At 34.1% G+C, this 20,309-nt stretch overlaps 1 protein-coding gene across 1 annotated transcript; it reads right to left on the minus strand.

The window, feature by feature from the left end:
- Positions 1-10,494: 10,494 nt before the first annotated feature.
- Positions 10,495-12,221, minus strand: LOC126968710 (titin-like). Its single transcript, XM_050813798.1, has one exon. The coding sequence runs from the start codon at positions 12,164-12,166 to the stop codon at positions 10,913-10,915; it is 1,254 nt and encodes a 417-aa protein (XP_050669755.1). The 5' UTR covers positions 12,167-12,221; the 3' UTR covers positions 10,495-10,912.
- Between the last annotated feature and the right edge of the window lie 8,088 nt (positions 12,222-20,309).

The raw sequence follows: 20,309 nt of genomic DNA on the forward strand, positions 1-20,309 counted from the left end.
CTACTTTTGCAAACAGAATTCCATGTTTTTAAAATTAAATTAATTTGAAATTAGAATTCTTAGCCAAACAAAAATTAGTTTGATTTGAAATGGCCAGTACTGCAGAAGGGCAATTTCATAGGTATTATTATATATACCTATTATATTATTTTTTTACCTATTATAAAGTTCTCGTGTCACGGTGTACGTAATTGAACTCCTCCGAATCGGCTAGGGTGGAGAATCAGACAACATCTATTTTTCATCCCCCTAAATGTTAACCCCAAAAATTTCTTTTAATTTTTTTTTTGACATATATTTTTTAATTTGTGTAATTATGATTCAGCATTAAAAAATACATACAACTTCAAATTTTTACCCATCTACGATCAACACTTACTTGTATCGCGATTTTAATATTATTCTAAGGCAATCGAATATAATGATTATTGTAGTATGATAAATTTTATATATGATATATTTGGTAGGTCTGAGAATCGGTCGTCATCTATTTTTATACCCTAAAAATTTTAATTATTGATTTTTTTTTTTTACTTTATATTGCAATACAACGTTTGCTGGGTCAGCTAGTATTGATATATAGATATTATTAATCTATATTGATATATTGTCTACTACTCGGTTAAAGTCGAGTTAGTAGGTCCCTTGTCGCGCGATGTATACGGTTTTACAACTTGATGTGTTACAAAATTAAAAAAAAATGATTTTGTTTGTGTTGTAAAGGTTACTGCGTCTATTATTAGGTTAGGCAAATGGTTCAAGCCCGTACAGCCGCATTCGTTATTTAATAATTAATTGTCAAAGCCTTCTTTGCAAGATTTTGTGCATACATAAGTACACACACACTTTTTTTATTCTTGTATGGATGTGACAGGTACCTAAGTGTTTGCTGTAGTAAACGGATTTGCAAATTAAGATTGAGTTGTAGATTCTGGATTGAAAACGCCCATTTAGTGCAATACAATTACAAAGTATGACGTCACTAGCAAAATCTCAATGTGTCGAGGAGACTTTGCTCTGTATAATACACGACGTAACATCGACAACAAGGAAGATTCGGCAAACTGTTACCGAAGCATGCAACCATCTACTCGACCGTTAGATATTTTGTAAAGGGTATTTGCTGCCCCGTTGAAATTAATCAAAAAAAAACACGCATAGAATATTTTGGAAATCTCAAATTCAAATTCAAGTATTTTCATTCAAAATAGGATTTAAAATCACTTATTGAACGTGAAAAACTACCACCCATTCAAAAGAGAATGCCTTCAGACCTGAGAAGAATGGGCGCAAGAAACTCATTCATCCGATAACCCAAAAATGAGCTACCTAGTGCTGTGTTTCCGAGACGAAACGACATGGGTACCTTCAGAAAAAGTGGGTACACCATTTCTATGAAAATAAGATTGAGACAAGCAGGACGTTCAGCTTATGGTAATTGATACGCCCTGCCCATTATTATTATCGCAAGAAAAGATGGCCACAACCTCGAATAACTAATGGTTACTGGGAAGGTAGACAGATGACGAACCAGAGGTCGCAGCTCTATAAGATAGTCTGACCAAATCCGCAAATCTCTGGATACCGGACTTCATGACGCACTGCACGTAGGCAAAGACGGACACAGATGGCGAACTATTGTCAAAAAGTTGAATCCTCAGAGAAATCACGACCTTCAGGAATGAGGAATACGACGCGAGGAGGGCTCCTCGGATCCCATTACCATGCAGTGCCGCTCAGGATTCTTGAAAAACCCAAAAATTGTGAGCGGCACTACAATTGCGCTCGTCACCTTGAGACATAAAATGTTAAGTCTCATTTGCCCAGTCCTTCAGACGGAAACACAATAGTGTTTAAACATTACTGCTTCACGGCAGAAATAGGTGCCGTTGTGGTACCCATAATCTAGCCTCTATCTCTAGGTATCCTGTTAAAAGGAACCTCCTACGGCTTCGCTGTAAAAGCCTTTAGGGCTATCAGCACAGAGGAGGTTTTTAGTCGGTAGGGAGTGTTTACACCCGAGCCCGAAATATGGGCTTCGGGGTCTTCAATACGTAAATGTATTTTCCTCTGCTCGAAAAAAAAATGCCTTAAAGGTTGGCAATGCTTCTCCGATTCCTCTAGTGCTGCAAGAGAATGTAGGCGGCGGTGATCACTTTACTTAACAACTTAAAAAAAAGGCTTCTCATTTTCTTGGAATTCGTTGAACTCAAAGATATGCCAGACTAGACAGCCAGTTTTATTGTTCTTTGTATAAGAATGTAGAACATAACTTATAATGCTAATATTTGTCAAGCGAGTGAGGCAGCTAAGAAAATAATTTAAACGCGTCGCTTAGACTTAAGAAAAGCTGTAGACAGATCATCAAATGAAGCGATTGCGGTAATATAAATTTACTAGGTAGTGTTGCTATTGAGAAAAAAATACTTATTATATCAATATACAAGTATTCACAACAAAATTAAAAAATATATACAAATAATAGCGGATAAAAGTATTGGGACAGCTACAAGGCAGCTCACAGAATGGCTCAAGCGGAAGATCAGCGCTGGACATACAAATAAATAAAATAAAATAAAATAAAATAAAATAAATAAATAAAAAAAAGGATTGTTTGGTTTTATGAAACCATGGTGAAAGTGAAACTTTTTTTCACATTATAGACATTTAACTAAAAATTTTTGGAATAATATTTCATTAAGGGTATAAAAATCGCTTTATCAATCTTAATTTTATACTTGGAAAATTGGAATGATAATGGGAAATAATAAAAACAACAAACAAACAAAATAGCGTGGAGCACTGGCACTAATGAGTAATAGTCTATACACTACACGGTCAGCTGCTGCGAACTATAGGCGCCGCCCGACCGTCACGCGACATGCAACACACAGACTAAAAAGTTTGAGACGATGTAATAAAAGTTTCACTTTAATAAATAAATATGTGTGTCAGCATATGCTGAGCTTGTGCCTATTTACGGCTCATGTTTGAGCTACTTTTACTATGTTTAAGTTTCATTTTAATTTTAAGTTTTACTATATTTTGTACTAATAAGTTTACTTTTGTTAATTTTAAGTATTTTTAGCTGCAAATAAAATATTTTATTATTTTTTATTATTATTATAATATAAGTAAAGAACCTTAAAGAAATAATTATCAAAATTGTTCAACATAGTATTACTGATTATCACTTGCCCCGTCTGTTATCATTTCAGTCTATAGTAAGTATTGTGTTAATATGGTGACACGACACAATTACAAAATTCTATATAAAAATAATTTTTATCGAGGTCAGTACAGTATTTTAACCAGCAAATTATGAATATTATTTGATTGAATTCTATTTCTATATAGGCTTTGAATCCAATTATGAAAAACATTTGGTTTGAGAGTTTGAATCTCTTACTTTCATTAATTACTACATATTATAAAAAAGTCCTCCGCCGCGTCTGTCTGTCTGTAAACGATAACCTCAAATATTACTGCTCCGATTTTCATGTTTCACCAAAGGATAGCGTAGTACTCGAGGACATGAGGAGGTACATGGTTTTTGTTTTTGTTGGAGATGTCGGAATAAAACAAGTCGTCTGGAAGCTTTCAACGAAAATGCTGTCTAAGCCCTTTGTTATATAACAAAATAATGTATGGTGTAATTCTAGGATTAATACATCAACCTACCTAAAATACCTAGAAGTAAGGGTTATCAGTTTAAAAACATAAGATATTGTTTTGGATTTACAAGAGCGACATCTCAAGTCAATTTCCTAATATGCAAATATTGGGGTTGAGCAGGTTATCGACTGTAAAGTAGATCCTGTAGATGAAGCCACAACCTGAGAGTTGAACAAAGCAAACAGGATTTTATAGCGAGGCGGTACTCGAACGGTTAGCTCAGTTGGTTAGAGCACCGGCACGGAACGCCGGAGGTCGTGGGTTCGAATCCCGCATCGTTCATAAATTTTTATTTTTTCAAATTTTATTTACATAGTTCTATAGAAAATTCCGCGATAACAAACTATATTCATTATAATAATTAAAAAAATTGTCAGTTTTAAAGCGATATTGTAAGAACTGTTTACACAAATACGATATTAATTCTTATCATTTCATTACTACATATATATAAATATATAATAAAATACACAAAAAAAAATACATCAATAATAACTTTTAATAACCAAATGAGATTATAATTAGAGTAGAAAGGTCATTGTATTAACAAGGACGTCACATTGAACTTTTGTGCTTACTAAGAAATAAATATTATTCAATTAAGAGATATTTTTATTAGTGGGAGACTCCTTTGCACAGAATGACGGCTAGATTACGGGGACTACAACGGCGCCTATTTCTGCCATGAAGCAGTCATGTGTAAGCATGTCTGTGCTTCAGTCTGAAGAGGGCCACACTACTACATACTATGCTAGTGAAATTACTGGGCAAATGAGACTTAACATCGTGTGTCTTAAGTTGACGAGTGCAGTTGTAGTGCCGCTCAGAATTTTCAAGAATCCTGAGCTGCACTGTATTGTAATGGGCAGGGCGTTTCAATTACCAACAACTAAACATCCTGGTCTTCTCGTCCCTTATTTTCATTAAAGTCTTAATTAACGAAAAAATATTGTAATGCGAACTTACCGCTCGCACATAAACCTTAGAGGTTTTTCGATTATGTTTTTATTAATATATATTTTAAGACACTTTTGTTCATTGAATAAAATAAATAAATTTAAAAAAAATGTTTAAAATTTTGAAACAAGGAAGCAAATCGTATCGAGTGTAATAATATTTGACGCTCATCAATATGACATCAATTTAATACAATTCATCACATTCTGACCCGGATGTTGATTCGATTTATTTAATTAGACAAGTTTCTGAAGGTTAATTAATGGAATCATAAATAATGTCCTCAAATTATTGTTACTTCAATGTTACATCTAACAATAATTCGTCTGAGCAGATCAAAAACCAGTCAAAGTAGATACGGAACATCAAAATAGGGTTCCGCATTACAAGTTTAAAATAATAATTTTTTATGCAACATTAGAAGTTAGGACTTTAATATACAAACAAGCAAACAAAAATATTTTTCATTTCTCATACTCGGAAAGAAATGTTGTTTTGATCTGATTATGGGGTGGAAAATGCTGTTTCCCTCCATAGAGAGGGAAAAACTCATACAAATTACTTCCCACCTAAGGGCCGGAATGAACTTTAAAAATGGGCTGCTGTGAAGAGTTTTATGTAAAAAAGAACTAATTAGAAAAAATACTGCGGCCATGTGACTTTCTAAACAGCCAGTGTGAACTTAGCGCAAACTTCTTTGAGCGGAATAAGCCGCAACAATTACGCGGTAAGTTCCATATTTGAAATTAAAAAGTCGACATAAATTGGCGGGATACTAATCTGTGCTTAGATAAACAACTAGTTTTATTTTCCTCATATTCGAAATGAAAAGTAGAGTGTTTAACTCGGGTAAAAGTTTCAATTCCTTCTTGGACAATAGCCGGACTATAGTCTAAATACCTCGGGAATTGATTCTTTCGACCCTCGGTTAACAATCTACTATTTATTTCGTATGTAAATTGCATTGTACTTGAATTGTGTAATTTTTTTCTTACAGCTCGTTTGGAAGGCAGATTTCCTAAGCGGAAAACGAGCAAGAAACTCTAAGGCTGTTCTTTTCAAAACAGAATGGTATTACAGATTCTAATTTTCAATTAATAAATAATGAAACCATAATTTGAGTCCTTGAGTTTTCTTTGGGTATATTTTTCATTTGGGTATGACTTTGAAATTCAAAAGATTTGTAATCTAATTGCTTATTTTGTACTTCCTCTCCTCCTCGCGTCGGTTTCCTCAGTGCTGAGGGTCGTGATCATCTCGACAGATTACTTTGTTGCGTATTATTTGCCGCCATCTGCCCCTATCGGAAGCAGAGTGTAAAGCGTCGTGGACAGTGGTTTCAAGGGCAGTGCGAATCTGATCGGTCCATCGGATGGGGCTCCTTCCTCTTGGTCTTCTTCCATATTGTACTTAATTACGTTGTAATATTTATTTAATAGTGTATAGCATGTAAAAGCCTTAAAAAGTAGAAAAAAAGTTGAATAATGAAAGTGCGTTTTAATGCACTATCACGCCGCTATAGAACGAAACTGAATTTTAAGTTTTATTAAACTTTTTTTTATTTTGGTATATAAAATGATAAGAAAAGGCTCGATTTCTTCATATATCATCTGTATGCCTATAATATTTTCTTAATTGTAATAAAAATATTGTATTGTCATTGGTGCGTGATGTGTATGCAAATTTTCAAGTAAATCGGTTGTCTTGAAGCTAGCGTCTTGAAGTGGTTTAATATCACGTACAAAGATTACGTTTAATACAGAACATACACAGACGAACATAAAATTCCACCTTCACACGACACGCCACAAGTTAGAATATCATCCCCACCATCTGGATGTGTGGCTGTCCTCCACAGTGCGGTTTACAAGGAGCTTTCTTCCACGTACTACAAAGCTGTGGAATGAACTTCCTTGTGCGGTGTTTCAGGGACGATACGACATAGGTACCTTCAAAAAAAGCGCGTACACCTTCCTTAAATGCCGGCAACGCTCCTGTGATTCCTCTGGTGTTGCAAGAGATTGTGGGCGGCGGTGATCACTCAACAACAGGTACGCTCGTTTGTCCTCCTATTCTATAAAAAAAAGTTTTAAAAAATCGAGTATAGCCACATAGACTTATAATATACAAGCGTTTATACAAACAATGCGAGCGAAAAATAAGAACACCTCTAACGAAGATACATCAAAGAAGAAAATTCAAAGTCAAAGTCAAATAAACTTAATTTAATTTGGCTTAAACTAAGTGGTTTTGACTCGTCACTATAAATAATTCTTTTAAATTACTCTAATGTTGAATCTACCATACGTTCGGAAAAAGTAGAGCTCGTGAGAAGAACATACAAGAAACTCAAAGGCCACACTTTACAATAAATAGAGTATTTTACAATGGCTGTAATATACAAAACAAATTAGTTTGTAAGTTGCTGTATCCAATATATGAATCGTGTTAGTTAAAAGCGTATTAAATATCAAATATTGAATAAAAATAATTTATAAAGAATAAACTGTATAAATAAAAATTATCCGTGGATACATCAATCTTTAGAGCTTGAATTCATTGTTTGTGCAAGGATGCTTCGTGAACATGATGGTCGTGATTACTGTCATAATTAGTATAACAGTTTGACCTGGCACCAGAAGCAGCACCCGTTCACGAGTTAATGCATGGACCAGCCATCGTTCCCTTCGCACATATTTGAGGGAAGGAGTATCGAAGTTCTACAGAATATTTGGTATGTATATAGTCTCCTATGAACCTTGGGTAATTAGTCAAGATACCAAGCAAACTATTTCTGGAATTCCATTAGTGAATATCTTCGCTTGCGGTAATTCAAACAGCTGTATCTAATCCATGGTTAATTATTCACATTTAAGCAAGCTTATCTGTTGTCAAAGTTTAAGATGCGTTAGTGATTTCTAGAACTGTCAACTATGTTAAATAAATAATATACAATTCGACACCGTTTTAGGCTCGCATATTAGTCAAAAGATTATAATATTATGTCGTATTAAATTGCTCATATGAATTTAACAAGAGAAGCCAAATAGGTGTAAACCAGGTTTTGCCAGTACTCTTTTGCACCGAATGCCGGCTTGATTATGGGTACCACAACGGCGCCTATTTCTGCCATGAAGTGTGTGTAAGCATTACTGTGTTTCGGTCTTAAGTGGCTAGTGAAATTACTGGGCAAATGAGACATGACATCTTAAGACCTAAGGTGACAAGCGCACAATAGCACTGGAATGAGTATAGATATTGTTATGCGTAATCCGAGGATTATAAACCATTTCTATTAAAGCAAGTTATAATTTGCACGAGTTTGTTTGTCCTTCATATTTCTAATTGAAATATAGGATGTGACATTACTTATTGAAAGTAATAAACTATGTATTCCAAAAGGAATGCCTCATACCAGAGAAGAACGGGCGCAACCAACTCAGCGGGCTTTTTTGATAAAAAAATATGTTTACAAAGCAATATTGAACAATTAGCGTAATGGTGGTCGCTCCATTCCCAATCTGTGGTATCATTGAGAAAGTCATTTATGTTATAGTAAGTAACCTTTGCGCCACACAAACGTTAATAATTCTGTTGAAAATTGTAATACTTTTGTTTTTAACATTTTCTGGTATCTTGTTGTAAAAGCATATACATCGCCCCATAAAAGACTTACTAACTCGACTTAGCTGAGTAGTAGGCATTATAAGTGCATGTCTGTTCCTGATGTTAACATTATCTACATAATAACTAAAGTTTTACTGCTTAAATAATTTAAATATTCAGAGTTATTGCTTCAGTTATGTTTGGTAAATAGTTTGGTTAATGGCGACATTCCAAACATAAGTCAAAGAGTGATAATTGTATTACGTTATAATTGACTTATGTTAATGAATTCTAATGAAGATCAATTATTATAATTAAATATTTTAAAAGGGAGAAGGCAGAGTATGTATAAGCACAGCGAAGCCTTTTGCCGCCAAGCAATAGGTAATACAAATATTTTTATTCAAAATAGGACATAATAACACTTATTGAAAGTCAAAAACTATGCAGAAAGTAAAAAACTATGAGAAGTGAAAAATAAAAATTAAAAATTATTGCAAAACAAAAGATCTCTTGAAAATGCTCCATTTAATGTTTAACAAACTCGCTGTGTCTAATATATTCAATTCAAATGTGGATATTTCTCGTGTCTATATGGACACGGAAAAGCATAACGTTATTCAAATGTTATTAGCAAATTAATTTAAACAAGAAGTCGCCCATATATAACGTTAATTAGGTTAATTAACTGCGAAAATTAACTCTTTTTTTGTTCTGAATTTGTCATCCGCGATATCATATCTGATATCGACTATTGTTTTTTAATGTTTAAAAAACGTAAACACTTATTGAATTATTTGAATTTTATAGATACATTAATGTATTTTTTTACTTTTCTGCACTTTTTTCCCAAGTAAGCTATGACTGTAGAAAAAAAATAACAAAACAAACGACTTTAAATGCACTATTCCAAAACAATAGATATAATCTATATATATAAAAATGAATTGATGTTCGTTAGTCTCGCTAAAACTCGAGAACGGCTGGACCGATTTGGCTAATTTTGGTCTTGACTTATTTGTAGAAATCCAGAGGTTTAAAAGGTGAAGAAAATGTTCGGAATTTAAAAAAAAAACAACAATTTTGTTTTTCCTTTGATGTGTCCCCCGTCGTTCAGAAATCAAATTGAAAGAATAGTTTAAAATGAATAACTAATTAGAATCTTTATATATTTCTAACTTTCTAAGGAATAAAAAACCAAACTTAATTTTAGCTACCTATAGTTGATAGATTAACTATAGTTGATGATGATACTATGATGGCAATACAACGTTTGCTGGGTCAGCTAGTATTCAATAAAAAGTATAAAATAATTGCGTATTCTTAGACAATCTAATTCTAGTTACGATTATTGTAATTTTTGGAATCGGTGTCCTCCCGCCGCGGTGCCCCGATCTCGCCTCCTCACGTCGCGCGTGCGCACGCTCTCATGTATGTAGTTACAAACCTACCTTGGCTGACACCAACTCCAAAAATCGCAGTAATCCATATTATGTGTGGAAGCACCAGATTTCAAATAAAAAAAGAATTATCAAAATAGGTTCACCCACTCGAAAGTTCTGACAACAAACATAAATTGCGACGAATTGAGACACCTCCTTTTTTGAAGTCGTTTACAAAGAGACCCAATATCTATTTTCCAAGTGGAAGGAATGTACTACGGATTGCAAAATCGCTTAAATTAGTGAATCTCTTCTGTGATCGACGCTTAAAATAACTCGATGGTTATAAGTAAAGATGATCACCAATAATTGAGTATTATGCCTGTCGGTTTTCATTGAACATAAAAATCTGATAACAGAATGAATGTATATTCAAAATTCTTATGACTCAAACAAGCCTGTAGGTTATTTATAAAATGTATTTACCACCATCCGTCTTCATTTGCAACAACAAAATTAAACAGTGGGAGGCTCTTTGGATAGGATACCGGGTAGATTATGGGTACCACAACGGCGCCTATTTCTGCCATGAAGCAGTATGTGTAAGCATGATTGTGTTTCGGTGTGAAGGGCGCCGTAGCTAGTGAAATTACTGGCCAAATGAGACTTAACATCTTATGTCATGAGCAGGGCGTAACAATTACCATCATCTGAACGTCCTGCTCGTCTCGTCCCTTATTGTCATGAAAAAAGAAGGCCTTACAGCCTTTAACGTGAGACAAGTGCATGCGTCTTTTTTCATCGTTAACCTTTAACTTTGTTGCACAGTTTGGTTTAACGTATTTAAGTGATGGAAATCAATAACGGCCGTATGTTAATATAAATATAAATTTATTCGAAAAATATTAATACCTGATATAAATTATAAAATAACGCAACAATCGTCATATTTGTTCTCAATTTATCTTGTAATAATTATTTGTATTTTAGAAAGTCAACATTGTAATGTCCAAGTGAGAAATCACACCTGTTTCAAAATTATTATTCAACATTTAACTCAATTTAGATAATTTTTGTCATGGAATATTCCGGTGCAAGAAGTGCTACGTGCTAAGTACAAAATCAAACATCTACTCGTAACACAAACGTAAACAGTCCATTGTTTGTATCAGGTCATCCGACTACAGCATTATGTATTCATGTAACGCTTCAGCCATTTGACCGAACCATAGTTCGCATACCTATACACCAAGCGAAACACTAGTATTGTTTAAAATTATTTATTACATCACTTAAATATTTGATACTGTTACCGGTTCAAGATCACTGACTTCGTTAGCTTCGTATGGTGTTGTGTCTATTGTGACTTCTTTGAATACCTCTGTAGTTTCATAGCTTACTTTTTCTTCTACTGAAGCTGTTGTTTCAGGTAGATCTGCGGATGTGCTCTCAGTATTGTTCTCTTCAGTTACTGGTAACTCTGTTGTAGAGACTTCATTGGCTACGATTAATGGGACAATAGGAGAGTTTTCAGCCACTACCGGTACGTCAGGAACACGTTGTGGAATCACTTGGACATCTTCATTAGGCTGAGCTACCAGTGGGTCTTTAGGAACGATTTGAACTATCACTGGGGCACTAGGGATATTTTGAGCTGTTACTGGGACCTCAGGAACATTTTCAGCTTCCACTGCGGCATTGGGGATATTTTGAGCTGTAACTGGGACTTCAGGAACATTTTGAGCTTCCACTGAGGTACTAAGGATGTTTTGAGTTTCCACTGGAACATCAGAAATATGCTGGGCTATCACTGTGACTTTAGGAACATTTTCAGCTATTACTAGGGTACTAGGGATGCTTTGGGCTACTAATGAGCCATCAGCGGCATTTTCAGAACTAATTGGAACGTCGGGAACATTTTGTACTTCTACTGGAACCTGAGGCTCATTTTGGGCTACCACTGAGACCTGAGGAATATTTTGCACTGGTACATCGGGATCATTTGAACTGCTCGCTTGATCAACAATTACCTCAGGCTTAAATGGCTCTTGTACCTGAACAATAGGAACTACTCTGTCTTGTATATTTTTATTACCATCTACACCCTTAGACGGTGCTGTGACAACTAAATACTCATCACTGTACAATTTTGCGGTTATTTGACTTTTATCAACGTTGACTGGTAACGATGTTGCGTACAAAAATTTGCTTGACAAATCTTGATCACCATTTAAAGTATTCTTTGAACCTTTCAGAATAACTTTATCATTTTTAATTTGAACTTCTAAGTCGTCCACTTTGTATTTTCTAGCTTTAAGTATTATTTTCGTATATTCATCACCAACTTCAATCTGTGGTCCAATATCCGCAAAGTTTGGAAATGATTCGGCTATTTGACCGAAAATACTAAAAAGCGGTAATGTAGAAGCCCATAAACTCTTTTCAGAAGCTTGGTCTGATTCTTTTATTATCCCATTTGATTTTTGAGCCGGAAATGTGAACACTACAACCAGAAGTACACTAAGAAATATTAAACGCATAAACATTTTCGGGACTTGTTAGGACGTCCGCTTGTGTAACTTAAGTAAAAAAAACTGGCCATCGCGTCGATGTCGGAGGCTATATACAAGAAGTCTTCGTTCGCAAGGCTTACGATAACCGGCCCCAGTGACGTAGCGGTTGATTTTTAAAACAGATATGGCATTCCAATTGCTTTTTTTGCGGTCGCAGTTAGTTAAATTGACTCTGTTAAGTGCATTCGAATATAAAGAACTCGATAAAGTAAAATGAACAGGTAGAGTCGTTAATTATGGCTCAAAATTCCGTCTGTATGGTATTTTAAGCTTTAGTTTTAATTTCTTTATATTTTAATTTGCTCTGATCCCTCCCATATACGAGAAATATTACATTGATAAACTAGTTTAATTATATATTATAGGTATGTTATTAATTGTTGCCTCACGGCAACTAATAATGAGAATGTTCTCTGCTAGAAATATAAAATCAAAATAGAAAACTGTTAATTTTATTCGTATAAATTATCATTTTAAAAGAGAATATAAATATTTTGATTCTTAAATAAACGCTTTGTTAATGTTACATGTACAAAACCATAATAATATATTAAATAAAAATAAAAATCTCGTGTCCACGATGTTTGTTCGGTATAAACTTAAGAACCACTGAACCGATTCTAATAAAAAATTCTACACCTAGTGCTGTTTGGTCCAACTTGTAGATAGAATAGGTTTCATTTCGATTCATTATACCCTAAGAGCGCATTCGCACCACGTCCAATACGAATCATGAAAGTTACATTTCGCATTACAGACAGTCCCCCTGAAAACATGACCTGGAAAGGCCTCGAAACGTCGGGTTAGCTAAAATAATAATGAAAATGTGACATTTACGCAAAAATATAGTGTAAAAAAATCGTATTACACGCGTTTTAATCCTTTAAAATGTGTTTTTTTTTAATATAAAAAATTGGCTATATTAAAAATTCAATTTTGTACTAAAAACAGATGACTATAAATAATTAACAATAATTTAACTGACACTATACAAAATAGCAATTTTATTACGGATCCCTAATTTTGAAAAAAAACATAGCCTATAGCCTTCCTCGATAAATGGACCACCCAACACTGAAAGAATCATTCAAATCGGACCAGTAGTACCAGAGATTAGCGCGTTCAAACAAACAAACAAACAAACACTGCAGCTTTATATATTAGTATAGATTATACCTGTCAGCCCTAACGTTGCGACTGACTGAGAGGTGGCAACATTACATAAACGATACATTATTTCCTTATAAATTGCGTAAAATGATTTAAAAAAGCGAGAATCGTTTATTGAAATCATGGCAATCTCTGCTTGCCATTTTTTAACTAACAAATCGTTGTGCATTAAAATCTGTATTATATTACTTTTATAAAGATCGGCCACATTCCGAAAACTTATTTGTATCATTGGAAATGTAAATATAGTCAAAGGCATATGCAATACAGCCAGATTTTGATTTTTTTTTTTAAATGAGTGCTTAGACCTATAAGAAACAAATATAAATTATATTTAGCGCAATTTCATTATTATCTATATATTATATATATAAAAATGAATTGCTGTTCGTTAGTATTGCTAAAACTCGAGAACGGCTGGACCGATTTGGCTAATTTTGGTCTTGAATTATTTGTGGAAGTCCAGAGAAGGTTTAAAAGTTGAATAAATATGAAAATGTTTGGAATTAAAACAAAAACAACAATGTTGTTTTTTCTTTGATGTGTCCCCCTGTCGTCCAGAAATCAAATTGAAAGAATAGTTTAAAATGAATAACTAATCAGAATCTTTGTATCTTTCCAACTTTCTCTCCTGAGTAACCTCCTAGTAAGTGAGTTTACCTCCTGGTAAGAAACAAACGTAATTTTAGCTATAGTTGGTAGAATAACTACAGATGTTAACTATGGTGGCAATACAACGTTTGCTGGGTCAGCTAGTATTGTATAAAATTTACATGTATAAAAACAATTAAATTTTTTGAAATTTTGAAAATGAAAGACACAGGCACAAATAAAATGTATTTTTAAATGAATTTTAGTACGATTTAAAGATATAATAGCAATAATATGTGAAAGTATTTAATTTCCTTCAATCAATCACAAACATACTGTGAATTTATTTTTATTTCTTTAGTAGGAAGCTCACGGTATTATTTTTGTTTACATTTTACATATTATATTGTAACTGAAATGATTTTTAAATCGATGTAAATGTAAATCTTGGTATAAAAGAGTGGCAATGAGTTTCTTGCTACTTCTTCTCATTAGCTCAACCCTTTACGAAGAAGCGGTAGATTCAATAAGAAAAATATTTGTTTTTTTGGGACATTCATAAGTGTCATTTCCGTGACCTACGTGAATAAACTTATTTTGATTTGATTTGATTTTGATTTGATATATGTATATACACATTAATAACTTATATTATCTAACATCGTATACCCCCGTATACACCGTATGTACTAACTAACTCGACATGCAATTAATTAAATTACAAGTACTTAATATCGATATTAAAAAAAGAACAATTTCCTTGTTTACTTTCTATATAAATTACTTTACCTTCACAAAAATATAAAATCATATAAAACTCACGGACGAGTAAAAACATAAGGACTCCGTGTCACCTTACATAACAGTGAGGCACCAAAACAAGCCGGTAAACGTGTAAATACATAGCCCCACGCACACACTTACACTCATACAAGCCGATCGGCCGCCATTATGAGATTTGCCATCGTCTGTGACAGATCAGTTTGCGTCACAATAAAATATTTTAAAAATGCCGTCGTGCGTTGTGAAAAATTGTAAAAACAATACTATAAAAGTATTTGTGGATATATGATTATTTAAGGGAGAAAAAATTGTGTAACTAGTATACCCCGTAACCGCACACACACTAGCATAAAGGTAATTCACTTGCTGATATCACGGCGCGAAGTCCTTCTTTTTTTACTAGTCCATGATAAAACTATGAAAATAAGAAAATAAAACAACTATTATTACTAACAATGCTAATCAAAAACAAAGACGAATGATATTATTTAATTAAATGATTTGCGCTTCACAATCGATGCAGAGTTCCAAAATATGTCGAAATCTGCTATTTTAAATATATTGTCGGACATAACTATTGTATTCAATAAAATCGCAAAAGAGTAGATTTAATGCTCTGCTATGCAAATTAAAAGAACAATGGTCTTGAAAGCGATGATATACTAAAGATAGATTTGGAAATCAAAATATAATACAGTAGTTTAATATTTAAACCCATTGATAGTCCCATGTCGGTGACGAGGCCATTGTGATGACACGAACCCACAAGTTTGTCTCATGCTAAAAAACAAATCAAATGAAATAAAAAAGCGAATGTTTCACTTAAATTATGTTTCACTTAAAAGAACATCAATATCGTGACCTAGATCATAATAACTATATTATCTGAACCCAGCTCTAAAACAATCTGACAAACTCTCAACATGTTCTTGGAATAAACTGCATTAACATTGCTTTCGACGTGACATTATTTCTCTCAAATATATCGTAAGCTTTTTGCTACTCTACCTCTGCCTGAAGTGCTTCATACTATTTGAAAAACTATGGTAAATCGTTTTGAATAATATTTCACACTATGAAGGATGTTTTTTGGAAAAATTACTTGTCAATAGAGAAATATTAACTCAAACAGGCTGCATATTGCATACAGTTACTGCATATAGATGAATACCATACCTTATAGGCTATGCCTAGTATGGGGCAAGATATTTGTGTATAAGAGGGTATCAATAAAAAACATTCAAACACTGTGAATATAAATAAATATTTGCCGAAGTGTAATAACTTTTCTGCAACATTTGGTACAGATAACAGTAGAGGCGCAGTATCCCCAAGGCAAACAAGACTCGTCTTTAAGGTGCGCCCTTAAAGACGGGTTACAAATATATACAAAGGTACAAGTTTATAAATAGAAACTTTAAGTAAATCAAGTAATAACAAACATATAAAAGAAAGAAGTTATACTTGTTTGGCCTAACGAAGCAAAAATCATTTAAAATGATTTATTTCTCGTGCTATTCTACGTTTTAAGAAAGAACAATTTTGTAAAAATCTTGTAATGGCTTTGTCAATTAATTATTAAATAATTAATACGGCTGTATGGGCTTGAACCTTTTGCCTGCCCTAATAATGGACGAAGGAACCAAAAAAGGAACATATGACTCAAACATCAGAAAATTTTAGGAACCAACTTCAACCTGTTACTTTTGTGTTACAGTGATGCGCGCGCATCTTAAAATTTCACTCTCATTATTTTTTCATAACGTGCCTAAAGAAGTATTACTTCAAAAATATTGTAAATAGGTATAGTATTGGCAATATCAATCAAAATTTATAGGGTATTTTTCGTTGAAATACTATGAAATTTGACAAAAAATATCATGTATACAAACTATAGAACTATATTTGCAATTAAATCCTAAAAAAACTGGTCTTTATGCAAGGAACGGCGGTCCAAATTTTGAATAAAGTTAAGCATTTCAAAGAGTTTGGCACAAGCATAAAAATATTTTTAATTATTGCTTTGGTGTATAATTTTTGATTCATGGCAAAGAATGAATAGAACCTTTTTTATAAGTATATGTACCTAATAATATGTTCGGAACCATCCTCCCATCCGACTCAACACGTAATTTTATGTTAATAAAACATAGATATATATTTCGAGGTTTCAACAGGAAATTGCAATAACTCCCTAATAATACTTATGCTGAATAATAAAATTAAGTTAAGAAATTATGAAGGCGTGGTGATTTATTTGGTCTGAGCACTGTGGTTTGTGAAACTCAAAGTTCAAAATCTAATCGTTGTGTTCGCCTATTTAATAATGATAAGGCGACCGTCCAGTGTATGCGATGTTGTTGAGAAGAGTTAAGATGTTAATAGATCAAGCATGGAATTATCGTTTCAAATATTATAATATATGCTCTATAAACATCTGTGGATGGGCTTCCAGTGTTGGTGGTTTGCCGTCCTTTTCCTTAATTTCAACTTTCAAAGCCTATAATTTATATAGAATCCACGGTAATTGCATTTACAATCATTTCTTTGCTTGCTTTGTGCGCATTAGTTAATTTAGTAATTTTTAGTTATCATGCAATAACATGGTTCATCATGCTCACTGCTTGCGGCGGCGTCGTGTGCCGAGTCGTCTCCTTCCCTCAAATAAGTGCGATGGGAACGATGGCTGGTGCATGCGTCAACTCGTGAACGGGAGCTGCTGTAGTGCCAAGTCGACCTGTTTATAGTTAATGAATGATTGTATTTGTTGGATGCATTTACTAATTATGACAGTTATCACGACCATCATGTTCACGAAGCATCCTTACATAAACAATGAGTTGAAGGTCTAAAGGTTGATGCATCCAATATACGATAATTTATATTTCTCATAATATAATTTCTATTTTTATTATACATGATTCATATATTGGATGCAGCACCTGAAAAACTGATTTGTTATGTATATCACAGCCATTGTAAAATACTCTATTTGAGTGAGAGAGAGTGGCCGTAGAGTTTCTTATATGTTCTTCTTACGAGCTCAACTTCTTGCGAAAATATCGTAAATTCAGTCATTTAAAAGAAATATTTGTAGTGACGATTCAGAAGCGCTTAGTTTAAGCCTAATTCAATAAAGTTTGACCGGGCTTCTAGTGTTGGTAGGTTGCCGTCCTGTCCCTCTTGTCTGTCTTTGGCGGTGTTATTGAGTGCTTCCTTGCTTGCAACGAATTGACGCATTTGAGATGTGGTACTGGCGCCGCATGCTGAGGATACCATGGACGGCTTACCGCACTAACGCCTCGATCCTTAAACAGCTAAAAATAGGGAGCAGTCCATGTCTATCCACTACATGTCTGCAGCAGATTATGAGATACTTTGGCCACATTGCACGACGCGGTGCTGATAACCTAGAACGTTTGATGGTCACCGGGAAAATTGAGGGGAAAAGACCAGGAGACCGGAGCCCACGACTCTGGTCTGATCAAATATCCGACCAGACTAACCAACCCATCAGCATCGCACTCCACCATGCGACAGACCGAAACAAATGGAGGAAAGCTGTAGACGAACTTAAGCGGAGTCACGATCCTCAGCAATGAGGGAACGACTGTGAAGAAGAAGAATCTGGTGCTTCCTATCCTAAAATATATACCTAAGAAATAGATGGTCCGTGCGTCAGGCTTGTGAACGGGTGGTACTTACAGGTGTGTGGATTAATTAGTCTCCTGTACTCAATAACTATTGCGATTTTAATTTAAATTAATTTACATTTGTGTTGTAATTTACTCGTGTATGTAACATTTGAGAATTATGTTTCGTTCGTTTAAATTAATAATTAAAACTTATTTTAAGGATTTGTCTTCGCTGCACTCCAAACAGATACCGCACAACCTAAGAAAAATAGATTTTTAGTTTTTATTTTTATGGAATAGGAAGACAAACGAGCGTACGGTTCACCTGGTCTTAAGTGATCACCGCCGCCCACATTCTCTGGCAACACCAGAGGAATCACAAGAGCGTTGCCGGCCTTTAAGGATGGTGTACGCGCTTTTTTTGAAGATACCCATGTCGTATCGTCCCGGAAACACCGCACAAGAAAGCTCATTCCACGGCTTTGTAGTACGTGGAAGAAAGCTCCTCGAAAACCGCACTGTCGAGGACCGCCACACATCCAGATGGTGGGGATGATATCCTAACTTGTGGCGTGTCGTACGAAGGTGGAATTCGACGGCAGAGTCGGGTTAAACAGCTCTTTGGAACACTCCCCGTGATAAATGCGGTAGAAGACACACAATGAAGCGACGTCTCTACGCAACGCCAAGTGATTCAGCCGTTCACAGAGCACTGGCATTATTTATTATTTATTTCGGCAACTATTAGAAGCTTGTGCGCTTGGCATCTTGACACGCAATGGCATCATTCAAATTTTGTAACATGCGCTTTGTGATATTTAACATTGAAATTAATAAAATACATAATACTTACTGATGATAATGTGTAAAAAAAGGCACTGGGTGCCTTTTTTATTTCTTGTAGTATTATTTTTACAAAATCTTACAGAACTTGGGCGTAGTATTCGTTGCCGCACTTTGAGACCAATCCTTAGTGTAAGACTTAAAAATTATTTCAAATGTTGGCATCGCATAATACTTTTGTTTATATATAATAATTTTATTTATTTACACTGTATGATATTTGACACTGCACTCTTGATAGGTTTTTTAAGATTTATTTTCTTTTTTCTCACTGGAGTAGTCTCTATTAGTAGTACTAGTCATATTAGATGCATACTTTGCGTAAATTCAAATCAAAATTTCTTTATTTGTACACAGTCAATTAAAATTCTCCTGGTAAAGATAATCTGTGTTAGGAGAGAATCGCTCATTGTAAGTTATACAAAACAATATTAAAAACAAAAAGTAAGGAAGATATTGCCTCTAGTGAATTGGATTATAAACAAACAATACCAGTTATCTAGCCGGCCTGGCAGCCCGGGCGATCGCACGCGAAATAAGTTATTAATTTTAATGTGGTTCAGGTTATATCAGCATCATGCTAGCCGCAGGTACTCAGCCGGACGACCACATAAACATGGGAAAGATTACATTAATATTATGCATAAATCTGAAACTATCGATTTAAAAGCAGGACATTGAGTTTCTTGCCACTTATTCTCATTAAAATCTTACAGGTGTTACTTTTGCTCTAAATATGAAATGATTTTTGAATAAGATTTGTCAATAAAGGCATTTATTTTTCTCAAAAATGATTCCTTTTGAATTCTTTTTGATTTCATTTCTAATAACTACTAGATACTACTACCGCTTCGGAAACAAATGGCGCCCTGAGAGAGAAGAAGCGGCGCAAGAAACTCTCCCAGCATTCTTTCTTCGCGCTCTTTTCAATAAAATATACAATATTGTAAAGTCATTTCTATCGCTATAAAATAATCACAATCTAGTCTCAGGCTGTCCGATCATTTAGATATTCAGCAGTGGAGTAATAGGATTTACGACAAAGCTATTTTTTTTAAAGAACATTTAAATTTATTTATAGATATTGCCTGAAC

This window comes from Leptidea sinapis, chromosome 16, assembly GCF_905404315.1.
Source record: "Leptidea sinapis chromosome 16, ilLepSina1.1, whole genome shotgun sequence".
NCBI classification, from domain to species: Eukaryota; Metazoa; Arthropoda; class Insecta; order Lepidoptera; family Pieridae; genus Leptidea; species Leptidea sinapis.

Coding starts and splice junctions, on each gene's coding strand:
- LOC126968710 (XM_050813798.1), bottom strand. CDS start 12,166: ATGTTTATGCGTTTAATATTTCTTAGTGTACTTCTGGTTGTAGTGTTC.